General features: G+C 32.4%; 2 protein-coding genes across 2 annotated transcripts; one reads left to right on the top strand and one right to left on the bottom strand.

The window, feature by feature from the left end:
* Window positions 1-1,847: 1,847 nt before the first annotated feature.
* LOC133308336 (glycerophosphodiester phosphodiesterase GDPD6-like) lies at window positions 1,848-7,167 on the top strand. Its single transcript, XM_061508950.1, has 8 exons — window positions 1,848-1,962; window positions 2,386-2,564; window positions 3,513-3,696; window positions 3,963-4,037; window positions 4,407-4,516; window positions 5,467-5,685; window positions 6,305-6,460; window positions 6,685-7,167. Exons 1-8 carry the CDS (start codon window positions 1,947-1,949, stop codon window positions 6,919-6,921), a joined length of 1,176 nt encoding a protein of 391 aa, XP_061364934.1. The 5' UTR covers window positions 1,848-1,946; the 3' UTR covers window positions 6,922-7,167.
* A 3,568-nt stretch (window positions 7,168-10,735) lies between these two features.
* On the bottom strand, window positions 10,736-13,757 carry LOC133308354 (replication protein A 70 kDa DNA-binding subunit B). The gene is made up of 12 exons (XM_061508975.1): window positions 13,630-13,757; window positions 13,384-13,530; window positions 13,096-13,293; window positions 12,786-12,963; window positions 12,392-12,662; window positions 12,205-12,307; window positions 11,989-12,113; window positions 11,820-11,898; window positions 11,589-11,733; window positions 11,221-11,381; window positions 11,022-11,142; window positions 10,736-10,936 (listed from the first exon to the last, which is right to left on the bottom strand). Exons 1-12 carry the CDS (start codon window positions 13,755-13,757, stop codon window positions 10,736-10,738), a joined length of 1,857 nt encoding a protein of 618 aa, XP_061364959.1.
* Window positions 13,758-15,088: the final 1,331 nt, after the last annotated feature.

The following is a 15,088-nucleotide window of genomic DNA, read 5'->3' as shown; positions in this document are numbered from 1 at the left end:
GATTTATTTTAGGGTTTAGTGGGTGTTATTTTAAAGAACATAAGTTGTGTCCTTTTAGTGAATTACACAAAGTATGACCGATCATATTTTATGTAAATATGAAAAGTTGCTTTTTTTCACTTTACACATAGCGACGTGACAGAAAGAAAAAAAATTAACTTTTCAGATTGAGAAAGAAAAAAAAGTATCTGAAAAAGAAAAAAAAGTAACTTTTTAGATTTACAAAAAGTACGACCGGTCATATTTTGTGTAAAACACCTAAAAAGACACAAGCTTGTGTTATTTAAAAGGATACTTCTTTTTCCTCTTATTTTATTATTAAGTATTGCAAAATCTTGGTCAAGCCTGATGTTGTCATGCTAAGGTGCAAGGATTCTTAGGTCTGAATAATTTTAATGGTGTTCAACTCTCCAAAAATTATGTTGTCATATTATTAATCTTGGATCTCATTTCATATTGGATCATCACAGCAATAACGGCATGATAAACGATGAAAAATGGCGTGCCACCTATTATATTACATAAAAGTCTTGTTGAAAAAGACATTCATAAATTTACTTCAATGATTTATTTCATTATAAGTATTAAAAAATCTTGGCCAAGCCTGATGCTGAGGTGCGAAGAATTCTTAGGTCTGAATAATTTTGTGGCATTTAACTCTCCAATAAATTATTCTGTGTCGTATTGTCAAATTTTGGATCTCATTTCACACAGGTTCATTACAGCAATAACGGGATTATAAATGATGAGGTGCGAAGAATTTTAGGTGTGAATAATTTTATGGCATTCAACTCTCCAATAAATTATTCTGTGTCGTATTGTCAAAGACATAAATATTCCATTATAGCATCGATTATCTATTTATATATCAAATACCCAAACTCAAGAGCACTGAACCACCTACTCGATCCTTTTTTTCTTTTCTGTATTCCGTAAAACGCAACGGATACATTTATGTTAAACACAAAGCTTTAATAATTCATATGGTCCACCCAAAGCAAAGCAAGTACTAGTAGTGATTATTATGCCTAAATTCTCGTTAAAAACAGAATCGACAAATTCAATTTCATACACACACAAAAAATTTTAATAAATTTAATGGTTTATATAATTATTAATATAATTAAATTTGTTAAACATGATTTCACCGAAAAAATTGTGTCGGTGTCTTACAGAGCGAGCTGGGACATGAGTGAGAAATAGTGTTAGTCAAAAGTTACATAAATACAAGTTCAATTATTATGTTTACGAGTAGGAATATTTTTATTATAAAAAAAATTTATTATCAATTTATTATCTATTTAATTATTATTGAATCAAAGAAAAAAAATATTTAAAAGTTTACGAAGAAAGAAAAAATATTGATCTAATGATAATTGATAATGAGTTGATAATAAATTTTTTTGATTGTAAAAATATTGGTCCATTATGTTTACAATACTAATTCACTAGGAGGCGTTTGATACGCGGAATTCTTCAAAATTTTCGGCAAACTGAATTTTTAAAATTTTTTAATTTTTGGATATTATCATAAACTAAATGCAAAAATTATATTTTAAAAAATCGAGATTCTCGAACAAATAAAAAATTTTCTTGTACCAAATGCCCCCGTAATTATTCAAAAAAAAATTAAGCAAATATTCTTCGGCTTAGAGTTTTTGACAACACGATATAAGAAGTTTTAAATATAAAATTGTAATATAATTTTAGGTTGTGATATTGAAAGAAAGGAAAATAATATAGTTTGACAATAGGAAACACAAAATGTGGGGAATATTCGCGGAAACCATAACTATAATATCCTAGGCAAGAGAGCGACTCTGATCAATTATTTATTAACATAATCATAGTAATCAATTAGTATATAACCGTTCCTAGGAAGACTCAAAAATTGCACCAGACAAGATTGGACTTGGTTAGGGACACAACACAACACAACCATCTCCATGGCTTCCTCGCCTTGTAAGGCTTATCTACTTTTAAGAATCTGTGTTTCTCTGTCTTCACCTTTTTTTGTATGTTTTTGGCATCCACTTCTTTCATATTTTGTTTCTATTGATCTGAGTGAGGATTTCTCTTTTTTCCTGAATCGAAGTTTTTTTTTTTTTTGGGTGGAACTATTACTGCTTCTTAATTAATCAATGAGCCTTTGCCATTTATCACTGGACGTACCAATTTCCTTCAATTTCTTTCTGGGATGTTATCAGTCATCAGTACTATATTTATAGCTGGCGCATCTTATCAGGCTTCACTTCCTAATTAAAAAAGTAGGCATAAAAATGGGATGTATGTTTTTTCATGCTTGTGTGCAAATAATTGTTTTTCCCTGTAGTGTTTCAAGCTAAATATCTCTTTAAGTTGGTGTAATAATTCTAAGGTTAACAGGTTTTGCACCTATTGTATTTCTATTGCTCATTGTTGGGTGCACTGCAAGGCCTCTCTATCCGCTTCCCAGCAAAGGTGGTGATGGAAGTAAACAACCTCTACAAACTTTTCGCCCATATAACATTGCACATCGGGGTTCAAATGGAGAGATTCCTGAAGAAACTCGTCCAGCATACATGGTGAGTAAGGCCATAACTCTTTTGGAAAAATTGCATTCCTTTCTTATTATTTTATATCTAATTTGAACAGTGAACAAAATTATATGCACCAAAAAAAAAAGTATAGGAAGTTTACCTGATATGCCCCTGTTCTCTATCCTGCACATATAATTATATCCGTTGACCCTACAGAAACTGAATAGCTCAGTGCTTTTTTTAATTAGTTTTTAGATTCATTTTATCAAGGGGGTGGTTATACTTAATATCATTTTAGTCTTACTATCTAATTGATGAATGTTAGATCAATTTGAAATCAAATGGCAGCTAATTTTTCTCATTTTTTAACTTTATTTCAAATTGATCCAAGAGTAACCAATCAGGTAATAAGAATAGTAAGGTTAAAATGGTAGTAAGTTAGCCTTTCCCTTTTATCAAAGCTTCGGTTATCATATTTGTTAGAGAAATATTAAAACGGTTGATGAGCCTTCACTTACCTGCTCAAATTGTTGGGTGAGATGTTGCTTAACAAGGTACCAGAGCTATATAAAAACCATTGATGAGTCGTTAATTATCAGCTTAAGCTGTTCGGCGAGATGATTGCTTATTATGGTATCAAAGCCTCCATGACCACGGGGTTCGATCTTTACTGCTCCCCACTTTCTAGTGGAATTAAGTAAGCACAAAGTAGAAAAAAAAATGGGCTTAAGTTAGCACAAGGTAGAATTAGAAAAACCAAATGGATCTGTGTAACATCCACGCTTCAAACCTCGCGTAAGGAGGTGTGTTAGAAAAATATAAAAACCATTAATGGGTGTTCACTTATCAGTTGGAGTTGTTGGGTGAGATGGTTGGTTGCCAATATTGATTCTTGTTATCAAATGCAATCGTGCTACAATTATGCATAAACTTTTGTAAGGTACAATCATTTTCATCTTTGGCTTAAGCTTTTTAAAAATGAATCTCTTGTAGAGAGCTATTGAAGAAGGTGCAGACTTCATTGAAACTGATATCTTATCTTCCAAAGATGGTGTTCTTATATGTTTCCATGATGTTAACCTCGATGATATTACTGACATTGCAAAGCACAAAGAGTTTGCTAATCGTAAAAGAACATATGAAGTCGAAGGGGACACCATCACTGGCTTTTTTACTGGTACTGTTGCTATTCTTTGTATTTCCTTCACAAAATATTTTAGGAGGTTAATCTGATTGCTCCTGTCTACTGCTTATGACATAAATGCATAAGCTTGAAATACATATCAACTTTCATTGTTTTTAGTGGTGTGTATTCCTGAAGGTTTGCTTATGTTTCAAGCTCTATATTGGTGTTTAACGTCCGTTATGGCATCTAAACAAATTTGGTTCCTGTTGAAATAATCTAATTTGCTAAAATAATTGTACTCAATTGTATATTCGCAGTTGATTTCACATTAGAGGAATTAAAGTCATTGAGGGTGAATCAGAGGTATAAATTCAGGGATCAACAGTTTAATGGTTAGTCCCTACTTACACCTAGTAGCTCCTCGTTCTATTATGGTGTAGTTTTCTTTCGTTTTGTAACTTGTTCGTGCATTGATTGTGAACTATTCTGTTGCCAGAGTTCTCTACATGGTACTTCTAAAACCATTATCAATAAATTTTTCAATTTATGATAGATTTTAATATTTGATTCAGATATCTTTATCCTCCATACATATACAGACACACCACACACAAGGAAGGTTGCAACTACTTTTTTTTTTCCAGCTGTCTGCTGATGACTTGTTTTTCTCTTGTGATTATTACATGAAACTATTATTATTTTGGCGCATTAAATAGTAGCTAACTGTAAGTCTATAACCTTATACTTGGAATCTCTTTTAGGAAAATTTCAAATCATCACTTTCGAAGAGTACATTTCCATTGCACTGGATGCACCCAGAGTTGTTGGAATATATCCAGAGATAAAGAGTCCAGTATTTATTAATCAGCATGTGAGTATTTCTCCTTAGAATCCAATAACTGACTAAATGTTCAGAGAGAGGGTGGAAAAAAACTTGTAGCAACAAAGATGAATTGTTCCAAAAGGCAAAACTATTGATATATCATTCATCTACCGGAAGAATATATTAGAGTCCTTCATTCTTATTGCACGTACGTATCTGATGATTAGTGCTGGTGGTATCTTGTACAGTCAATGAAATAAACTCTCATCTTTACTTTAAATTAAGGCTAATGACTATTATATGAGGTGAGATTATATTGTTGGAAGTTTTGAATGAGGAAAATGGTATGAAAAAGGTATTTTTATCACCTGATAGAATATGCTTTATGCAAAAAATCTTACAATTTCATGCTTGATAACTTGGTCTTGACAGATCCTTAAATCTTCCATCCCCTCTATTTTGAAAATTACACTCGCCTTCCTTGAGAGATTAATGTTGTATACTTTAGTCTATTTTAATGTTAACAAGCCTCTTAGGGACAGGTTTTCTATCTTTGCAGTGTTATCAGTGCCTAGTTTTGAATCTCAACTATCGATTATAGGATTTTATAAGATGAAATGAAAATTCTGGGTGAAGTTTTAAAACCAATAGTAGGGGTCTTCCAAACTTAGTTTCATCTTCTAAAGTCCCAAAGTCGATAGTAGGTACTTAAAATTAGGTTCCTGTGACATTGAGAGTTGCAGAGAGAGGAACTAGGAGGCTTGTTCATAATTGTTTATGACCATTATGAGGGTCGTTTACAATTAAATGGACTAAAGTGCTGCACATTTTCATCTTTGGAGGAGATTGTAATTTTTCAAAATAAAGGTGAGCACAGTGTAATTTGACCATTTTCCCAAGGAAGGGAGTGTAATTTACTCTAATTAGTAATATGTTTTAGCCAATTTCTTTGAGAGGTTGTGTGTGCTTTCTGTTCATTAATTTGATACAATCAACAGGTGAAATGGTCAGACGGAAAGAGATTTGAGGACAAGTTTGTGGAGATACTTCAGAAATATGGATACAAGGGTTCCTACCTGTCAAAAGATTGGTTAAAACAACCTGCATTTATTCAGTCATTTGCTCCAACTTCACTTGTGCATATAGCAAATCAAACAGACTTGCCCAAGATTTTCTTAATTGATGATATTACTGTTCCAACACAAGACACTAATCAGGTGCGTAATGCATTTTACCCCTGGTGTAGCCTCTCTGAAGCTGCATTAGGATTATTGAACTTCAGTACTCTCTGCAAGTTCTTGGAACAAAATGGATTTTTTTTAGTGGAGTTTGTTATACTTGTGAAAGTAATGATTGATATTATAATAATTTTAGACATTAAAAATTCATACACTACAAAGAGAAAACAAATTGTAGTCCAAATAGTGCAGCTTTATACTCATTTTATACGGAGGAGAATAGTAAACACTTTTCTTTCTTATTATTGTTAAATAAATGAAGGAATGAAAATGGAGAATATATCTAGACTTATGTTCTGTCCAAATACCTTGTCAATTTTCACTGTTCTATTTTTCAGCTTTCCACTTTCACTCTTAGCCAGCACGCTCAATGCTGGCTTCCTTAAATTATATATTGAAATTGGAAAAACCCCTGCCCTAGGAGATTATCCATTCCTACATGACTGTACCTTGATTAATCCCTTGATCTCACCCAGATTTATGTACTATCTGATTGTTTACTAATGTAATACTGCCTACATTTTACTACTGTTGTTTTCCAATTATAAGTTGTCTATTCTAAAGCCTAACAAAATAGTACTGTAACGATGATGTGCAGTCATATTGGGAAATCACATCTGATAAATACCTAGACTACATTAAGCAATATGTTGTGGGAATTGGACCTTGGAAGGACACGGTGGTACCTGTGGTAAATAATTATATCAAAACTCCTACTGATCTTGTTGCCAGGGCACATGCTCATAACCTGCAGGTAAACTTCTTGTTTAAAGCTTGTTTTCTTTCATATGATTTCATGGATTTGATAATTCTCACAAGATTGTGTGGATGTATGTATTCATTGATTTCATTGTCATATATGTTTCATGAGAATCTGTTGGACATTTCTCCACTTTAATTTTTAATATATTTGAGTGTATTCCATGAATGGTTTTAGAGCTAAACAAATGACAATATGAATGGCTAATAATGATGCAGGTGCATCCATATACTTACCGAAATGAGAACTCGTACTTGCACTTCAACTTCAGTCAAGATCCGTATATAGAGTATGATTACTGGATCAACAAGATAGGAGTTGATGGTCTGTTTACAGACTTCACAGGTAGTCTTCATAATTTTCAGGAATGGACCTCCCATAACCATCAAGATGACAAGACTGCATCCCAGCTATTGCATAAAATTGCTTTGTTGGTCTCATCTTATAAAAGATAATGAGAAGTCAGATGGTCTGAGTAAGTGTGTACTTGGATTATAGCTAATTTTAGAAATGCTTATATCAGCATATTCAAGAGTCAAGACAGCTTTTGACTGAAGAGCTGTTTTGTCTACATATTAAGCAAAACCAAAAAAACACTATTCTTAGTGAGACAATACCAGCATTGTAAGCTGTATGGGGATTTTTGTTCCCCCAACAAATAAGGTTTATTTTTTCAGGTAATGAATAAAGAATTATAGAGTTCAGCTGCAATTCTGGCCTGCATTTACATGAAAAATATAGAAGCTGGGAATTAGGATTACTGAGTACTGATCTCCCCCATACCCTAAAAATAAAAAAAAAAATAAGGAAAGGAAAAAGTGAACTTGGGTCATTTTTCCCTGGATAAATTTCAGATTTTTGGATGCTGAGAAACTCAACCATTTCTGTTTACAACTTGGAAGCGATCTCGTATGCCATGTTCATCTTGTAAATAACTAATCAGACTGAAATTGAATAAAAATGTTTAAAGAAAAAAGTATCGGATAACATGTATCATCACTGCTAATATTGACTTCTTCTATCACTTCAATGCTTGTCTTGATAATATTCTGAAAGCAACAGTATAGTTACTCGGAAGCTTAATATCTGTGTAGTTGTAACGATTTTGGATATCTCCCTTATTTTTTTAGATAGGTGTAAGCATATTTTTCCTTCATACATTACACATCGTATTAGTTTGGAGAATCTTATGAAAAGATTTATCAACTAATTTATTGACAAGTCTCTCAAACCTCTCCACATTTCAATAGGGACGTCATTAGGACACAGATTTATTACTCTTCTTTATCTTCTTAAATGTCTCCTTAATTTCATGCGATTTGATTCTGTGCATAAATCTTCTATTCAAATCATCGTAAGCGTATTCCAAATCCACCTCATTTTTTTTATCATCCCCATTAAAAAACTTGTTAAAATAGTTTATCTACCTTTCTTTAACTTTTATATTTCTTATCAAAATATTTTTATTTTTATCCTTGATGTATTTATCTCGGGTCAAGTTTTTACTTTTCTTATCCATTATCTTTGTAAATTTATAGATAGATTTTTTACCATCTTTGCAAGATTTTTATACATATCAAAGAAAAAATTATCTCTAATCTCTTGTACTAGCAAATCTAAATGTTTGCAAGTTCACTTACTAAAAAAAAATGTTTGCAAGTTCTCAATTAAGACATCTATATAAATATCCACTACCAAATTTTCTTTGTTTGAAATATATTCCTTTTACTTTTTCCTAACACCTTCCGAATTCCACACCATCTCTATTTTTTTTTTATCTCAGGTCAATAATATTAAACCCTGATTTACTTTAGCCTAAATGAATTAAAACAACCAGATAAGGGCACAATAACGGAAAATCAATAACTTTAGAGCAGTCAAAATATCCTAATTTCTTGGATCTAGCTTCAAAGCTCAACTCTATCTACAAAATTCACTTTGTGCGGAAATTGCTTTCAGCGCTAATCCACAAAGCTCATTGAGTAAGTAGACTGAATTGAAGCTTATTCACGCATCAGAACCACTTTTTCACCCACAAAAACATACATTGAAATATATATATATATATATATATATATATATATATATATATATATATATTTATTTATTAGGTCTCACTCATTAATTAATTTTTAATTCTCAATAAATCTCAACCATTAGATGCACGGAAATCAACGGTTAAGATTTGATGTAAGATTTATTATTCTCACACTGGTGTAAGTTGATCCTATATATATATAGAGAGAGAAATATGATCTGTTTACAATTTTTTTTGCAAATTACACTAAGTACGACCGGTCGTATACACTGAATGATTAAAATATGACCGGTCGTACTTAGTGTAGTTTGTAAAAGAAAAGTTTGTAAATATAACCTGCCCACACACACATATATATATATATATATATATATATATATATATATATTATAAATATATTAAAAATGGATTAAATTAAAATAAAAAAATAATAATTACAAATTATTAGATATAAAAACTTAAATAAAGTTTCTAAATATTTATATTATCATATTTTTAGTAAAATAAGGATCTATATTATAATTTAACCTAAAATTGAAGTTAGATCATAGTTTATCATATTCAACATTTTGCCGTGCTTATTTTATAAAATTGTATTTAAATTTTAAAATTTTAGATGCTTAATTTAGTTTGTAAGAATTGCCCATCTTTAAAGTACTGTTAAAGATTATGTGTATATTAGGATTAACTTATTTAGAAGAAAAAATTATAATAGAATTTAGAGAAAATTTTAAAAAAGTATTTCCTTAAAAAAAATAAAAAAATAAAAGCTAAGCTAAACGTTTTATAGTCAGATCAATGTGAGAAAAATTCTAACATAATTCAATTAAATATTGAAGGGATTATAAAAATTACCCATTAAAATTGAACAATATATGAAATATGTGGCTACTTATTAGCAACATCCTTGTGTCTTGAATCTTTCCTGAAGATGGGTTTGTGAAGGTAAATACATATACAGCTTTCCGTGGTAATCCTGGTGTGGCAACTTGTGGGTATTGTATAAGTTGAGTTTCTGCTCTTCTTTTAAAGCTGAATTATAAGGTATTCTGAAGGGTTTGGAAAGGGCTTGAAGCAAGGGTTACAGGAAAATTATCTTAGAAAGTGATTCGTTGTTGGCAATTACTATGCTCACCAATTGTGGTGTAGGTGTAGTTGGTTTCTCGTATACAGACGTGGCTTGGAAAGGAGTGACAGGTTTATCTCCATCACAATTTCAAAGAAAACAACTCATGTGCAGATTGGTTACCTAACTTTATTTTAGATTCTGGTGAGCTAGCTGAGTGTTTTTTTAGTCATCCTCCACTTGGTATGCAACATTTACATCTTAGTGATTTGACTTCGGTATGAAGGGAGTGAGCTTTGGCACTCCCTAGATAGTTTCATCTTTTGTTTTGTTTTGTTTTGGAGCTCATTAGCCGTTTTGTTTATCAAAAAAAAAAAAAAAATTCCTTACACTGAAGAACTCGCCTTGTAAAGGTTTATATTTGGTATTTGAAAGCCTCGGAGTTGCGTTTTCAGCAAGACAAGAGGTAAGCATAGCAACGGCACGAAGCACCCAAAAGGCCAAAACTCCAAACCACTGCGAGTGAAAACATTTTATATATCAGTTAATATTTTGTAATTAAATTCTTAAATTTTATTATAAAAAAATAAAATCCTAAATTTTTTTTCATAATCTAAGAAAAATTATAATAATATTTCAGCATTTATTTATTTAATAATAATAAATCATGTGAGTGATAATTTTATTTTATAAACTATTTATAATATAGAATTTCACATTAATGTTAAGATGAAAATTGATAGGTAAAACTATTATATATTGTATTAGATAAAATATATTTAAAATCATCTTTTCTATTATTAATTTCTTTTACATTTTAATTTTTTAAATAAAAATATTAAAAATTAAAGGCCCGTGGATTGATTCTGACACAACTTTGTAGGGCTTTCGACTCATGTAAACCATCACTATTTAGGGTTTTTTTTGTACCTATGGGCTTTTTAGCCATGAAATAATCTAACGGGGGTGGGCTCGCCAATTTTAGAAGCTTTAAATAACTGTAAATATAAGCATCCAAAGTAGCAAGAACCACTGTTAATATAAACTTAAGATGCAGCAAAATGAATAACACATGCCACCTAAGGAATTCATAATTACAAGCAGTAAATTTCTCGAGAGCCGTGAACCAAAAGATCTAAAAACTACAAAATCCAGCATATCCATCTTAGTGAGAAACCATCATCTTTGATATATCTTCAAGGAGAATTCTTGACTCAGCAGCAAAGTCAACAGGAACAACTGCCCGGGCAGTTATCCTTTGCCGCTTCTCGTTATTATACTCATTCTGGGAAACACTAACCCGGAAAAGATGCGGAACCCAAGTTGCTTGTTTTAATTTCAGTTGATAAGGATTATCTTCTCCCCACTGAAATAAACAAAAAGAATTTTAACATCAAAACAAAATTGAGTCATCCAGCTCAAAGAATCAAGACCCGGGTAACTAATGTTACCTGTGACTTAAGGTTATCTAGCTCCTCAGCAGAGCACCCAACGATTTTCCCAGCTTCTTCATTGAAGACTGAGACAAAAGCCTCACCACTTGCATCAGAAACTTTAACAACCATAATATACCTGAAAGAGAGCAATTGAAAATTTTAAAAACTGACAATATATGGAAAACTTCCGGATTAAATTTGATAGCTGCATTACCTTAAATTGCAATGTTCATCGTTTTTCTGGCAACCCTCGCACCAGTACCCAGCTCCGATACTTTCAGTAACTTTCTTGTTGCAAGTCTTACAGGCACGATACCACATTGCCTGCTCAGGCTTTATGAAGCTTACATATCCTCTAATACTGAAAAACGCAGGCTGTCCAAACCAACAAAATAATCTATTAGTGACCGGAGGAAAATCCATTTAAATTTGCAAGACTTCCAAGAATAGTTTCATTGAACGTTCATATCAAACAATAACCAGATAAAACCATCTTGGCAATGTCAAAACATTCTGGAACTAGAATACAAAACATTGGGCTGCATTATTAGATCAGAAACTATACTATTTTGCAACAAATACCTTGTCACTCCCCAAGGACTGGTTTGAGGTTATGTGAGAAAGTGAAACACGGTCGGAGTACACTGATCTAATTCCATTGTTAGATGCCGGACTTGAACCAGAGCCTATAGGGGCCATTACGGCATCCTTACCTTCAGAATCATACCTGTGGTCCAAATGAGCATATAAATATGATTATAAAAAAAAAAAAATCATAACAAGGGTACAATAGCCTTATGGACATTGGTATACCAGCATCTGAGTTTCTTCGCTTCGGGTATGTCTGGATTTATCAGAACTACACTTTTGCTGATAGTTGACAAAGAAACGCCTGAAACAGAAGAGATTCAAGAATGACATATATGTCAGCCTCTTGCACTTATGCAATACAATAATCACCAAAGCTTATGCCTTAACATACCTTGGAAGTCCCCAACCCTTAGGGATTTGATTGCAATGACTGGAGATGTATCAGCAACGTCCAGTAAATCTTGCCCTATGTTAGTTGCGAGTTCATTCCACAAAGACACAACTACTGTCTTCTTACTGCAATGCCAAATATAGATATTTAAAGTTCCACAATAATACAAAAGAATAAATGCTAATTGCTGCAGGTTGAGAAAGAGAAAACACTCACGTTTCATCAGTAATAGTAATGTCACGCTTTGGGATACTCTCATTGTTGCTCTTCCTTCGAATGCTCATTGTTGAAGACACATTCTGAACTACTCCAACGACATCTGAAATTCATAACAGATATTATCAATAAGAGAAAAGCAAAGGTTTAAAACACAGCTGTAGCACGTTTCCTAAACAACACTCACCCACAAGGTCAGACTTATTGACATGAGGGCCCAGCTGATCAATCTGGACAAACGTGAATTTTGTTTCGGGAACAAAACTCACTTCATTGGCCACCTCTTCCACCTCAGAATTCTCATTAAGTGTCATTTCATAATCATTTTGCACAGTTTTGAACTGTTTGTTGGCAACCTTTAAAGCTCCCTTTGAAATGTAGTAAACCTTCCCCATAACAAATTTGTCGTAAAACTTCCTAGCAGCATCATTAAACATGGTTGCTTGAATCTGAGTACCCTGAAAAATATTTTAAAAGGAAAAAAGAAAAAATAACATTACCCTCTATACTTGACGAACAAGACAACATCCAAATGTCAAATAAATGCAAGATATTGATCAAATAGACAATATGTTTCTTACATCTTCATCTGTCAACTCCACATTGAAGACACAACCTTCCCCTCTAGCATTCTTATAAGTGCGCATGTTCCCTTTGCTCGTAACACTAACCTTTATTGTCCAATTACCCTGATAAGGATTCAAGGAAACAAGAGGACGCACCCTGCGCGTCATGGCCATTCGTGCAGCAGGAGCCACACTGAAAAACCCAAAATTGCGAAGCAATTAAAAAACACACACACATTGCTGAGAGATCCATAAAAACACAAAACCCTAGAACCCTAAAATTTCAACACGAATTGAATTGAAACAAAACAACAATAGCACTCACTTTCCATGATGTTCGTGCACAATCTGAGCAGCAGATTTCGCCATCACTTCCTGCTTCGGCTTCAAAAGAAGCCCACCAACACCTTCACTCTTCACTCCACCCTCTTGCTTAGGCTTCAAAATAACTCCAGTTTCCTCACTCTTTATCTCCATCTGAAGCGCAGGAGAGACGGGTTCACATTTCGTGACAATAAGGTATCTGAAACACCAAAAGCAAAACACAGATCACGACCTAGCCACAAAAAATGGGTACATGTGATGTGATGGATGCAGCGAAACTAGTTCTTACTTCTCTGACTTAGTGGGTATGTCGTTGAGAGTGTAATCGAGGATGCGAATAAGACCAAGGTTCTGAATATTCCCCGAGAGAACCTCAGAGTTCTTATCCGAAGGAAGAATCGCCCTCAGCTTCTTTTTTCCATCACTAGCAGTGAACCTATTACCAGATCAACAAAAAAAAAAAAAAAAGTTACAGATCTTGAACCCAAACTGAAAACCCTAACAAAAGCTCTGTTTTAGAAAAAAGAAAACGTACATGTATCTGTTACCGCTTTGCTTGAGATCGAGAACTTGGACGACGATGTCCGGAATATCCGATGAAGAATCGGGTGAAGGGTTTGCAAACAAAATTGAAATTGCATCTGGACTCACTGATTTCGCCATTGGAAAGAACCGTTGATGTTATTAGGGATTTTGGTTGAAGAAGATGAAGAAGAAAGGTAAAGGGTTCAGAGAAACTGTGTGAGTGAGAGAGTGTTTTTAATATGTGAGAAAGAGCGGGAATTTCATTTGTTCGCTGTGTCTATGGCGGAACATTTTCACAATGCTTCGAACTTCTGGCGCCATATTTCTTTCAAATAAAATTAAGAATTCAGATAAAAAAAAATTAGAATGAGTTTAAAATCATAAAATAAAAAACGTATACCATGTAAAATTATAAAATATTCATGATTACTAATTTAAAAGAATTTGGATTCATAATATTTAAAATAAAATAAAATATTATTTATTAATAACATTGTAAAATTTAATCACTTTCAAGAAAGTACATTATTTCTGGGCCTTTTTGTTTTTTTGGTAACATAAAGGCCATAGGCCCAACAAAAGGGAAAAAAAAAACACAGGAAATGGTTATTGTGTAATTATTTCTGGGCCTTAATATATAGGTAACGTTGCCCAAAATATGTTGGTTTTGTTTTATTTGTCGTGAATTAACCTGTTTAGCAAATTTATTATGGCATGTGTATTTAAGCTTTTTCTCAACGAAGGAAGAAAAAATTTCTTGTGTCGAGGGCTGCTCAACGAACCATGGGACTTTGATCCGTTTCGTGAAGTCTTACATTTACATATCTAAAATTAGTTGTTAGAATCATGTTTGGATTTATTTAAAAAACTCGTTTAATAAAAAAGTATCATATTCCAATTAAAAAATATAATCTTAGAGCCTCTAGTAACCGATCAAAAGAGGAAAAAAACGTAAATACAAATCTTACTTAAAGACAACCATATTTCCATAACCCATTTAATTTTAAAGTTACTTTAAGGGGAGGCATTTTAATTGACACAACAATAAAATAAGAGTTTAATATTTTTAATATTTCTCATATTGTAGAAGATAAATTTTATTTTTTAAACATATATAAAAATGTATGGGGTTCATATAAGAAGAAAAGAAAAAAATATTGACCCTACACACTTATATATATATATATATATATATATATATATATATATATATATATATATATAGGTTATTGTGCCTACTCTCATTTTATCTACTTTTGTCTACCCTTTTCGTTACCGTTCAATTATCATCTCATCTAACGGTCCATATTTGTGATATAAAATAAATCTTTTTTTTTTTCTCTCTTTCTTCTCACTTACTCCCGTACCCTTTCTCTTTCCTCCTCTTTCTCTCTTCCGCTGCCATATACCTTCTTCTTTTTTCCTTTATCGTTAATCTATGCCCAGATGAACAGCGCGGAAGCATTTGA

This window comes from Gastrolobium bilobum, unplaced genomic scaffold (genome assembly GCF_033153095.1).
Source record: "Gastrolobium bilobum isolate Gb01-03AN ecotype WA unplaced genomic scaffold, APGP_CSIRO_Gbil_v1 utg10772, whole genome shotgun sequence".
Taxonomy (NCBI): domain Eukaryota; kingdom Viridiplantae; phylum Streptophyta; class Magnoliopsida; order Fabales; family Fabaceae; genus Gastrolobium; species Gastrolobium bilobum.
The sequence above is the reverse complement of the archived record's forward strand: the minus strand, read 5'-3'. Positions and strand labels throughout refer to the sequence as shown.

Bases quoted from the DNA above. Each gene is read 5' to 3' on its own strand.
- LOC133308336 (XM_061508950.1), top strand. The intron at 4,038-4,406 runs GTTAGTCCCTAC...AATCTCTTTTAG, and splicing joins CAGGGATCAACAGTTTAATG to GAAAATTTCAAATCATCACT. The intron at 5,686-6,304 runs GTGCGTAATGCA...GATGATGTGCAG, and splicing joins CAACACAAGACACTAATCAG to TCATATTGGGAAATCACATC.
- LOC133308354 (XM_061508975.1), bottom strand. From the start codon at position 13,757: ATGGCGAAATCAGTGAGTCCAGATGCAATTTCAATTTTGTTTGCAAAC. The intron at 11,899-11,988 runs GTATGTTAAGGC...CTTCTGTTTCAG, and splicing joins AAGGGTTGGGGACTTCCAAG to GCGTTTCTTTGTCAACTATC. The intron at 11,143-11,220 runs GTAATGCAGCTA...GCTCTCTTTCAG, and splicing joins GATGAACATTGCAATTTAAG to GTATATTATGGTTGTTAAAG.